This window comes from Rhinoraja longicauda, chromosome 5 (assembly GCF_053455715.1).
Source record: "Rhinoraja longicauda isolate Sanriku21f chromosome 5, sRhiLon1.1, whole genome shotgun sequence".
NCBI lineage: Eukaryota > Metazoa > Chordata > Chondrichthyes > Rajiformes > Arhynchobatidae > Rhinoraja > Rhinoraja longicauda.
The window spans coordinates 83,974,959-83,987,661 of NC_135957.1; the positions used below are offsets into that span (position 1 = coordinate 83,974,959).

At 49.4% G+C, this 12,703-nt stretch overlaps 1 protein-coding gene across 5 annotated transcripts in view; it reads left to right on the top strand.

The window, feature by feature from the left end:
* sobpa (sine oculis binding protein homolog (Drosophila) a) overlaps positions 1 to 3,248 on the top strand; it is a 242,894-nt gene extending 239,646 nt beyond the window's left edge. For 4 of the 5 annotated variants that reach the window (XM_078399865.1, XM_078399866.1, XM_078399868.1 and 1 more), the window contains one exon: positions 1,351 to 3,248. In XM_078399865.1, the coding sequence (XP_078255991.1) occupies positions 1,351 to 1,565 (215 nt within the window). In that variant the 3' untranslated portion in view covers positions 1,566 to 3,248. The remainder of the gene's footprint in view (positions 1 to 1,350) is intronic. The other variant, XM_078399864.1, reaches the window with a different exon arrangement.
* Positions 3,249 to 12,703: the final 9,455 nt, after the last annotated feature.

A 12,703-nucleotide genomic window follows, 5' to 3' on the forward strand; every position in this document is an offset into this window, starting at 1 on the left:
TTGACCTGATCGTATATATGTATAGTATTACCTGATCTGTTTGGACAGCATGCAAAACAGGGCTTTTCACTGTACCTCAGTGCACGTGACAATAATAAACCTAAACCAGTGGCTCATTGGTAGAGCTACTGCCTTATAGCGCCAGAGACCCGGGTTCGATCCCGACTACGGGTGCCGTCTGTACGGAGTTTGTACCTTCTTCCCGTGACCTGCGTGGGTTTTCTTCGTGATCTTCGGTCTCCTCCCACACTACAATATTCTTGCTATTGAGGCCGTGCAGCGTAGGTTTACTAGGTTAATTCCCGGAATGGCGGGACTGTCATATGTTGAAAGGCGGGCGGCACGGTAGCGCCGCGGTAGAGTTGCTGCTTTACAGCGAATGCAGCGCCGGAAACTCAGGTTCGATCCTGACTACGGGTGCTGCACTGTAAGGAGTTTGTACGTTCTCCCCGTGACCTGCGTGGGTTTTCTCCGAGATCTTCGGTTTCCTCCCACACTCCAAAGACGTACAGGTATGTAGGTTAATTGGCTGGGTAAATGTAAAAATTGTCCCTAGTGGGTGTAGGATAGTGTTAATGGACGGGGATCGCTGGGCGGCACGGACTTGGTGGGCCGAAAAGGCCTGTTTCCGGCTGTATATATATGATGATGATGATGATGATGACTGGAGCGACTAGGTTTGTATACACTGGAATTTAGAAGGATGAGAGGGGATCTTATCGAAACGTATAAGATTATTAAGGGGTTGGACATGTTAGAGGCAGGAAACATGTTCCCAATGTTGGGGGAGTCCAGAACCAGGGGCCACAGTTTAAGAATAAGGGGTAGGCCATTTAGAACAGAGATGAGGAAAATCTTTTTTAGTCAGAGAGTTGTGAATCTGTGGAATTCTCTGCCTCAGAGGGCAGTGGAGGCCAATTCTCTGTATACATTCAAGAGAGAGCTCGATAGAGCTCTTAAGGATAGCGGAGTCAGGGGGTATGGGGAGAAGGCAGGAACGGGGTACTGATTGAGAATGATCAGCCATGATCACATTGAATGATGGTGCTGGCTCGAAGGGCCGAATGGCCTACTCCTGCACCTATTGTCTATTGTCTACAAAGACGTGCAGGTTTGTAGGTTAATTGGCTTGGTATAAACGTAAATTGTCCCTAGTGTGTGTAGGATAGTGTTAGTGTGCGGGGATCGCTGGTCGGCGCGGGCTAGGTGGGCCGAATGGCCTGTTTCCGCGCTGTATCTCTAAACTAAACTAAACTAAACCGTGCCTCTGGCGCACACGCACGCACGCACGGCGCCGCAGCGGGTCAAGGGGAGGGTTCACCCACGGTTTTTATTTTGTTCTTGTTGCAGGTATCTCGGTCGATAGCCCGCTGAGCAGCTTGGAGCGATGGAGCAGTGGAGTCACCTTCCCCGCGGCCAAAACGCCGGCGTCCGGCGGCTCGCCGGAACGGCACGCTTCCAACCAAGTAATATCTCACCGCAAGAGGCACTACTTCCAGTGCTCGGAGTTGAAAGAGGCGGCGTGGAAGAGCGCGGTGCAGGGACAGACGGAGCCCGGCCTCTAGTCCTCACACTAGGACGGGGTCCGGCAGGGAGGTGGGCAGCCAGCCAGCCAGCCAGCCAGACCGCCCCACACCTTCTCCTGCCTTGGCAAGCCACAGGGACACCGTCTCTCCAGCGACCACGAGCAACCAGGGACTGCAGACGCCGGGAACCCTGAGCCACACGCAAGGTGCCGGAGGGACTCGGCGGGTCGGGCAGCATCCGCGGAGGGGCGATGGACAGAAGACGTGGCTGAAGGACGCTCCATGGCAGTCTGAAGAAGTGTCCCAACCCCCCCCCCCCCCCCCCAAACGGCACCTGTCCATTCCCTCCTCCATAGACGCTGCCTGACCCGCTGAGTTTCTCCAGCACTTTGTGTCTTTTCCTAAAGTGACCAGTTTTGGGCCCCATTTCTTTGTGTTTCTTCCCCCCTCCCCCCGTGTACTATACGCATACAAGGACCAATTTGAGGCAGTTGCCTTTTTTCTTCCCTTTCGAGGAACCCCTCCCCTCCCCTCCCCACCCTTCTGTTCCCCGCACCTGTCCCCCGCCCGTAACGATGGTCCGGGCCTAGATCGTGAGCGAGCCAGGTAGCTAGGCCTCACACAACCAGCAGCCCACGTCAAGGAAAAACAGCGAGACCATGCCTTCTACGGGCAAGGCAAGGCAGATGGACGGTGGAAGCAAGGAACTGCGTGTAAAAAAAGACACAAAGCGCTGGAGTAACTCAGCGGGTCAGGCAGCATCTCTGGAGAACGTGGATAAGGGTCTTCATAAGTTCACGGAGCAGAATTACCAAATAGTGAAAGGTGGATGTGGAGAAGATGTTTCCACCAGTGGGAGAGTCTAGGACCAGAGGGCACAGCCTCAGAATTAAAGCACAGCGGAGTGAGTGATGGGCTAATTCTGCTCCTACCGTTTACTTATAATTAGTCCACTCTGCCAAGTCTCTTTTTGTTATAGAATCGTAGAGTGATACAGTGTGGAAACAGGACCTTCGGCCCAACTCGCCCACACCGGTAACAATGTCCCAGCTACCCTAGTCCCACTTGCCTGCGCTTGGTCCATAACCCTCCAAACCCATCCTATCCATGTACCTGTCCAACTGTTACTTAAACGATGAGATGGTCCCAGCCTCAACTACCTCCTCTGGCAGCTTGTTCCATACACCCGTCACCCTCTGTGTGAAAAAGTTACCCCTCGGATTCCTATTAAATCTTTTCCCCTTCACCTTGAACCTGTGTCCTGTGGTTCTCGATTCCCCTACTCTGGGTAAAAGACTCTGTGCATCTACCCGATCTCTTCCTCTCATGATTTTGTACACCTCTGTAAGATCTCCCCTCATCCTCCTGTGTTCCAGTGGGGTGGGGGGTTTGGTTGGAACCTGATTAACACCCACAAAAATATCCATTGACTTGGCCTCCACAGCCGTCTGTGGTGATGAATTCCACAGTTTCACCACCCTCTGACGAAAGAAATTCTTCCATATCGACTGCTATTTCTTCAACTATCCTTCCCCTTCCACCTCTATCCCTCCCTCTCTTCACATTTCATTCCTCTTTTCTCCTTTTCTCACATATGCTTTTGTTTCCTTTGCATCTCTGACCTTTGTTCACCCATCTGCCAATCCCCCCTCCCCCCCACCTGTATCCACCCATCACTTGCAAGGATTTTTCCCACCCTCACTTCTTTCCAAGCTTTCTACCCCCCCCCCCCCCCCCCCCTCCTCCACCTTTATTCGAAAGGAATACACCGCCTCCTCATTGCCTCCACAGCTCCTGCCTGACCCGCTGGAGAGGGTCGAGAGGAGGTTTTGTACGAGAATGATCCCAGGAATGAGTGGGTTAACGTGTGATGAGCGTTTGACGGCACTGGGCCTGCACTCGCTGGAGTTCAGAAGGATGTTCCCAATGTCGGGCGAGCCCAGAACCAGGGGCCACAGTCTTAGAATAAAGGGGAGGCCATTTTAAACTGAGGTGAGAGAAAAACTTTCTCACCCAGGGGGTTGTGAATTTGTGGAATTCTCTGCCACAGAGGGCAGTGGAAACCAAATCACTGGATGAATTTAAGAGAGAGTGAGATAGAGCTCTAGGGGCTAGTGGAATCAAGGGATATGGGGAGAAGGCAGGCACGGGTTACTGATTGTGGTCGATATGCCATGATCACAATGAATGGCGGTGCTGGCTCGAAGGGCCGAATGGCCTCCTCCTGCACCTATTTTCTATGATGAGGAGGGACCCCATTAAAAACTTACTGAATAGTGAAAGGTCTGGATAGAGTGGATGTAGATTGATTGTTTCCACTAGTGGGAGAGTCTAGGACCAGAGGTCATGGCCTCAGAATTAAAGGACGTTCCTTTAGGAAGATGAGGAGGAATCTCTTTAGTCAGAGGGTGGTGAATCTGTGGAATTCATTGCCACGGAATGCTGTGGAGGCCAAGGGATATTTGTAAAGCAGAGATAGATTCTTGATTAGTACGTGTGTCAGAGGTTATGGGGAAAAGGCAGGAGAATGGGGTTAGGGGGGAAAGATAGATCAGCCATGACGGAGTAGACGATGGGCCGAATGGCCTAATTCAGCTCCTATCACTTATGAACATGACCCGCTGTGTTACTCCTGCACTTTGTCCTTCTAAACCTTTCCTCTGATGACAAATTCATCTCCTGCATTTGTCACTTACTCCACCCATCTGCCGATCAACCCCCCTCCCCACCTCTCACCTGTCACTTGCCAGGCTTTGTCATCTTCCCCCCCCCACCACTTTTCCAGCTTTCTCCCCCTAATTACAAGCCTACAATCACTCTGAAGAAGAATCTACAACCAGTCTGAAGAAGGGTCCTGACCTAAAACGTCACCTATCCATGTTGTCCAGAGATGCTGCCTGACCCGCTGAGTTACTCCAGCATTTGGTGTCCATTTGATTGAACGGTGGTCCCAGCGAGGAGCAAGTGGAATGGTTGATATTGAAGCCTCCAAACCTCCTACCTACTGCTGCCTCTGCCTATGGTCTTCTTTGGGAGTGGGGGGGGGGGGGAGAGAAGCCGCACTTTCCAGTGTTACGTCGTTCAGCCAACCTCGATTTTCTTTTCTTTTTAATATATTTGGAATTGATCACGGGAAACAAATCTAATTTGTGCATCTTCATAGAGTGAGCATTCACACTTTCCATTTGGCCCAGGTAGACGAGGGGTTTGCTCAGTATCTGACCATCCTATTCAGATCACCCACCCCTCTCCTCCTCTCCCCTTTCCACTCCACCGCTCTCCTCCTCCCCTCTCCTCTCCTTCCCTTTCCCCTCCGCTCCTTCCCACTCCTCCTCCATTCTCCTTCCCCACCCTCTCCTCCCCTCACCTCCTCTCCCCTCTCTTCCTCTCCTCTCCTCCATTCCCCCCTCTCCTCCCCTCACCTCTCCCCTCCCCACTCTTCTGTTCCTCTTTATCCCCTCCTCTCTTCTTACCTCCCCTCTCCCCACCCTTCTGTTCCTCTTTCCTCCTCTCCCCCCCCCCATCTCCCCACCCTTCTGTTCCTCTTTCCTTCTCTCCCCCCCCCCATCTCCCCACCCTTCTGTTCCTCTTTCCTCCTCTCTTCTCTCTCCCCCCATCTCCCCTCCCTTCTGTTCCTCTTTCCTCCTCTCTTCTCTTCCCCCCCCCATCTCCCCACCCTTCTGTTCCTCTTTCCTCCTCTCTTCCCTCCTCCCCTCTCCCATCCCAAGCACGGCTGAAGATGTAGGAACTCCAGGTGATCTGAAGATGGGGGGGGGGAATAATTGCCAAGGCAGTGGTGAGACGTGGCCCTGGGTGGGTTGTTTATGTGGGTGTTGGGGGAAGGCAGTGAGGCAGACCCCTGTCCACTACCCCACGCCACACGGAGGGCAGGGGAGGGGTATCGTCCACGCACACGGCACTACAGAGTAACCCTTGTGGACGGAGACGGGCGATGTCAGGGGCTCTCGCCAGTGGGCTTCTTCTCTTGCGTCGGATTAATTTCTCCCGTCTTGAGTTTTGAAGAGAAACGTGCAATGTGATCGGCGGATGCTGGGCGGAGAAACAGGGTAGGGTGGTCTCATCTGCACTGTGGCAGTCTGCTACAGTGCTGTGCTGCACACTGTACAGTGGTCACTGGCACAGCACAATGCTCGCCAGTCAGAGACAGCAACACAGCGCTGCTCCTCCAAGGATACTTGGCTGTGTATTTCCGGACTCTCATCCTGCATGGTGGTTTACGTTGTGCAATCAGCAGTTTGTTTCGATGTTTTGTGTATTTTTTTAAAAGTCCGATAAATATGTTACCATATCCAGTTGTTGTTGCTGTTGGTGTTTAATTGCGACCGTCCATTGCCTTCCTCGCCCCCACCCTCCCCACCGACTTTAGAAACATAGGTGCCAGGAGTAGGCCATTCGACCCTTCGAGCCAGCACCGCCATTCAACATGACCAAGGCTGATCATCCACAATCAGTAGGAAAAAAACTGCAGATGCTGGTTAAAATCGAAGGTCGACACAATATGCTGGAGTAACTCAGCGGGTCAGGCAGTATCTCGGGAGCGAAGGAATGGGTGACGATTCAGGTCGAGACCCTTAGTCTGAAGAAGGGTCTCAAACCCGAACGGTCACCCATTCCTTCTCTCCCGAGATGCTGCCTGACCCACTGAGTTACTCCAGCATTTTGTGTCCACCATCTAAAATCTAAAATCAGTACCCCGTTCCTGCTTTTTCCCCCCCCATATCCCTTGATTCCTTTAGCCCGAAGAGCTAAATCTCTTGAAAACATCCGGTGAATCGGCCTCCACTGCCCTCTGTGGCAGAGAATTCCACAGATTCACAACTCCCTTATTGTCACGTGTCATTGCCAGCATTTAATATGCATCAAATTTTACCCATCCTGAATAAATAATTTAATGGTGGCGCAGCGGTAGAGTTGCTGCCTCACAGCGCTAGAGACCCGGGTTCGATCCCGACTACGGGTGCTGTCTGTACGGATTTTGTAAGTTCGCCCCGTGACTCCGTGGGTTTTCTCCGGGATCTCCGCTTTCATCCCACACTCCACAGACGTACAGGTTTTGTAGGTCAATTGGCTTAGTATTAATGTAAATTGTCCCTAGTGTGTCGGATAGTGTTAATGCGCGGGGATCGCTGGTCGGCACGGACTCGGTGGGCCGAAGGGCCTGTTTCTGCGCTGTATCTCTAAACAAGACTAAATTTATTATAGACAATAACTACAACATTAAGAACACACCACATCTTCCATCTGCATTTATTCCTTTATTTTGTAAACTTGATAACAAATACAGTTAGTGATTGTCGGGTCTCTCAGAAACATGGTAAAAAGCTACACGTACAAACTTTACACCTTCAAAAGAATGAAGAGAATTTGATAGAGATATCTCAAGTGCAGGGCCACCACTGATTTTCCAGCACTTGGTTCCAGAGCCTTTCTCGATTATAGACAATAGGTGCAGGTGGAGGCCATTCAGCCCTTCGAGCCAGCACCGCCATTCAATGTGATCATGGTTGATCATTCACAATCAGTACCCCGTTCTTGCCTTCTTCCCATACCCCCTGACTCCACTATAATTAAGAGCTCTATCTAGCTCTCTCTTGAAAGCATCCAGAGAATTGGCCTCCACTGCCTTCTGAGGCAGAGAATTCCACAGATTCACAACTCTGACTGAAAATGTTTTTTCCTCATCTCAGTTCTAAATGGCCTACCTCTTATTCTTAAACTGTGGCCCCTGGTTCTGGACTCCCCCAACATTGGGAACATGTTTCCTGCCTCTAACGTGTCCAATCCCTTTATAATCTTATATGTTTCAGTAAGATCCCCTCTCATCCTTCTAAATTCCAGCGTATACAAGCCCAGTCGCTCCAGTCTTTCAACATATGCCATCCCGGGAATTAACCTAATGAACCTACGCTGCACGCCCTCAATAGCAAGAATGTCCTTCCTCAAATTTGGAGACCAAAACTGCACACAGTACTCCAGGTGCGGTCTCACTAGGGCCCTGTACAACTGCAGAAGGACCTCTTTGCTCCTATACTCAACTCCTCTTGTCATGAAGGCCAACATTCCATTGGCTTTCTTCACTGCCTGCTGTGTTGCCGGACCAACAGAGGTCACGGCCTCTGAGAGAGGAGTCCCGCGGTACCGGAACGTTCCGTCCAGGGGCCGAGACACCGGCCCGCAAAGTCGGCTGTGGGAACGGATCTGCCGGCTCCAGCCGAGCCGGAGTTCCAGAGCCCCGGCCACAGCGGGCAGATTCGACCCGCCGATCGGCCGAGGAAGTCCCGATGAGGTCGAGATTGGCCGCCTCACCCGGCCTGGGCACCACATTTCCGGGGGGGATTTCAATGGACAATAGGTGCAGGAGGAGGCCATTCAGCCCTTCGAGCCAGCACCGCCATTCAATGTGATCATGGCTGATCATTCTCAATCAGTGCCCCGTTCCTGCCTTCTCCCCATACCCCCTGACTCCGCTATCCTTAAGAGCTCTATCTAACTCTCTCTTGAATGCATTCAGAGAATTGGCCTCCACTGCCTTCTGAGGCAGAGAATTCCACAGATTCACAACTCTCTGACTGAAAAAGTTCTTCCTCATCTCCGTTCTAAATGGCCTACCCCTTTCAAGTGCACTCTTGTAATTGTGTCCGGGTTAAAGGAGGTGCACCATTCGCTTGAAAGTCAGTGGTGGACCAGCACTGAATGCGATGCTGGCAGAGGTTTTCTCTGTACTGGTTCTGCAGTGCACTGTGATTGATGTCCATATATTAGCTGTGACCCCCATGTCCTTTATCATGATGTTGGTAATGATGGTACCGAGTGCTTACAAGGTTAAATATCTGTGCTGCTTTTGATGGCACAAACAATGACATCATTCCCAATATCTACAGTTAGTGGGAGGAGAGGTATTGGCATTCTGTTATTTATGGAACAATGTTATTGGCATTGAACGTTTAAGGTCTGAGACATACAGCAAAGGAACAGCCCTGAATAGAGTGGATGTGGAGAGGATGTTTTCACCAGTACCAGGGAATTCCACAGATTCACCACCCTCTGACTAAAGAGATTGCTCTCATCGCCTTTCTAAAGCTACCACCTTTTATTCTGAGGCTGTGGCCTCTGGTCCTAGACTCTCCCACTAGTCTAGGACCAGAGGACACAGCCTCAGAATAAAAGGACGTACCTTTAGAAAGGCGACGAGGAGGGATTTCTTAAGTCAGAGGGTGGTGAATCTGTGGAATTCATTGCTACAGACGGCTGTGGAGGCCAAGTCAATGGGTATTTTTAAGGGAGAGATTGGCAGATTTTTGATTAGTGCGGGTGTCAGGGGTTATGGGGAGAAGGCAGGAGAATGGGGTTGAGAGGGGAAGATAGATAGAGGGGGGTTTCTTCCCACAGGCCATCAGGACTGTTAACTCTCGTATCACCAGGAACTAATTTAATTTACTGTACTAATTTATTTTTTGTGTGTAAAAAAAATTCTTTCTATTGTGTTTTGTAGTTTAGCACAATCCGCAGGCATTGCCACTTTCATTTCACTGCACATCTTGTATATGTATGTGACAAATAAACTCGACTTGACTTGACTAGATCAGCCATGATTGAATGGTGGAGTAGACTTGATGGGCTGAATGGCCTTATTCTGCTCCCAGAGATTATGAACTTGAGAACATATGGTGAGGCCGCGTTTGGAATATTGTGTTCAGTTTTGGTTTCCCTGCTATCGGAAAGAAGGCATTAAGCTGGAAAGAGCTTCGAGAAGATTTACGAGATCGTTGCCAGGACTCGACGGCCTGTGCTGCCGGGAGACGTTGAGCAGGCGAGGACTTTATTCCTTGGAGCGCAGGAGGCTAAGGGGCGATCTTATAGAGGTGTGTAAGAGGGAAGTTGAGAGGGTGAATGCACAGAGTCTTCCACCCAGAGAAACATAGAAACATAGAAAATAGGTGCAGGAGTAGGCCATTCAGCCCTTCGAACCTGCACCGCCAATCAATATGATCATGGCTGATCATCCAGCTCAGTAACCTGTACCTGCCTTCTCTCCATACCCCCTGATCCCTTTAGCCACAAGGGCCACATCTAACTCCCTCCTAAATATAGCCAATGAACTGGCCTCAACTACCTTCTGTGGCAGAGAATTCCACAGACTCACCACTCTGTGTGAAGAAATGTTTTCTCATCTCGGTCCTAAAAGACTTCCCCCTTATCCTTAAGCTGTGACCCCTAGTTCTGGACTTCCCCAACTTCGGGAACAATCTTCCCGCATCTAGCCTCTCCAACCCCTTAAGAATTTTATATGTTTCTATAAGATCCCCCCTCAGTCTTCTAAATTCCAGCGAGTATAAGCCTAGTCTATCCAGTCTTTCTTCATATGAAAGTCCTGCCATCCCAGGGATCAATCTGGTGAACCTTCTCTGTACTCCCTCTAAGGCTAGAATGTCTTTCCTCAGATTAGGAGATCAAGAACCAGAGGACATGTGTTTAGGGTGAGTGGGGAAAGATATAATAGGGACAACGTTTTCACTCGGGATGGTAGGTACATTGAACAAGCTGCCCGAGGGGACAGTTGAGGCAGGTAATATAACAATATTTAAAACGACACAAAGTGCTGGACTAACTCAACGGGTCAAGCAGCATCTCTGGAGAACATGAATAGGATCTATGCTCTCCAGAGATGCTGACTGACCTGCTGAGTTCCTCCAGCACTTTGTATCCTTTTGTGTAAACCAGCATCTGCAGTTCTTCGTTTCAACATTTCAAAGACGCTCGGACAGATACATGGATAGGAAAGGCTCAGAGGGATATGGGCCCAATGCGGGCAAATGGGACTAGCTTAGATGGGGCATCTTGGTCAGTATGGGCGAGTTGGGCCGAAGGGCCTGTTTCGGTGCTCCATGAGTCTATGATTAATACAGGCATTTGCAGGCAATTATATCATTGACATCAAAATAGAGGTTTAGCATAATTTTCGACGCAGCATAACATCAATCTTACCCATCAACAGGCCTAGTCACACTAAGTAGACAGATGTTACGTGCAATGAGAGGGCGTGGTTATGAGTTGGACAGGTTTGAAGGAACAAGAAAGAGATGGAATCCCCAGAGGTTTTAGACAATAGGTGCAGGAGTAGGCCATTCAGCCCTTCTAGCCAGCACCGCCATTCAATGTGATCATGGCTGATCATTCTCAATCAGTACCCCGTTCCTGCCTTCTCCCCATACCCCCTGACTCCGCTATCCGTAAGAGCTCTATCTAGCTCTCTCTTGAATGCATTCAGAGAATTGGCCTCCACTGCCTTCTGAGGCAGAGAATTCCACAGATTCACAACTCTATGACTGAAAAAAAAAATCCTCATCTCCGTTCTAAATGGCCTACCCCTTATTCTTAAACTGTGGCCTTCCCCAACATTGGGAACATGTTTCCTGCCTCTAACGCGTCCAACCCCTTAATAATCTTATACGTTTCGATAAGATTCCCTCTCATCCTTCTAAATTCCAGTGTATACAAGCCCAGTCGCTCCAGTCTTTCAACATATGACAGTCAATTTTATATTGTGATATAAAAAACTCATTTGAAATACCGGAATGGTACATATGTACAGATGGTAGTGTTCATTGAATCATAGAGTGACACAGCATGGAAACAAGCCCTTCAGCCCAACCTGCCCACACCGACCAACATGTCCCATCTACAATAGACCCACCTGCCTGTGTTAGGCCCATATCCCTCCAAACCTGTCCTATCCATGTACCTGTCTAAACTACGTCCTCCAGCAGCTCGTTCCATACACCCACCACCCTTTGCGTGAAAAAGTTACACCTCAGGTTTTTATTAAATCTTTCCCCCCTCGCCTTAAACCTATGTCCTCGGTCAAGCGACTCTGTGCGTCTACCCAATCTATTCCTCATGATTTTGTACACATCTATAAGATCACCCCTTATCCTGCGCTCCAAGGAATAGAGCCCCAGCCGACTCAACCTCTCCCTATAGCTCAGACCCTTGGCAAAATCCTCATAAATCTTCTCTGCACCCTTTACAGCTTCAGATTTTAAACATTCAAGTTTGCAATGAGCATAATTCGTACCTATAATAAAGTAAATAATAAATGGTTACACTTCATAAGTTCATAAGTGACAGGAGCAGAATTAGGCCATTCGGCCCATCGTGTACTCCGTCAGTCGATCATGGCTGATCTATCTCTCCCTCCTAACCCCATTCTCCTGCCTTCTCCCCATAACCCCTGACACCCGTACTAATCTAGAATCTATCTATCTATCTTTGTGTACAGTTTTGGTCTCCTAATCTGAGGAAAGACATTCTAGCCTTAGAGGGAGTACAGAGAAGGTTCACCAGATTGATCCCTGGGATGGCAGGACTTTCATATGAAAAAAGACTGGATAGACTAGGCTTGTACTCGCTGGAATTTAGAAGACTGAGGGGGTTTCTTATTGAAACATATAAAATTCTTAAGGGTTTGGAGAGGCTAGATGCGGGAAGATTGTTCCCGATGTTGGGGAAGTCCAGAACCAGGGGTCACGGCTTAAGGATAAGGGGGAAGTCTTTTAGGACCGAGATGAGAAAACATTTCTTCACACAGAGAGTGGTGAATCTGTGGAATTCTCTGCCACAGAAGGTAGTTGAGGCCAGTTCATTGGCTATATTTAAGAGGGAGTTAGATGTGGCCCTTGTGTGCTAAAGGGATCAGGGGGTATGGAGAGAAGGCAGGTACAGGTTACTGAGCTGGATGATTAGCCATGATCATATTGAATGGCGGTGCAGGCTCGAAGGGCCGAATGGCCTACTCCTGCACCTATTTTCTATGTTTCTATGCCTTAAAAATATACATTGACTTGGCCTCCACAGTCTGCTGTGACAAAGAATTCCACAGATTCACCACCCTCTGACTAAAGAACCCCCTCTCCCTCCTAGCCCCATTCTCCTGCCTTCTCCCCATAATCCCTGACACCCCTTAGGTAATCTAAGTTCTCAAGTACATTGAAATGCGAAAATATGATGAAATTTGATACATGCTGCTGGTCGCAGAAAATCTGAAATAAAAATAAAAATAAATCTGAAATAGAAATAAAACGGTGAAATAATACACAGCACCCCTTGTGTAAAAAAAATTGTCCTTCAGGCTCCTATTAAATAGACAATAGACAATA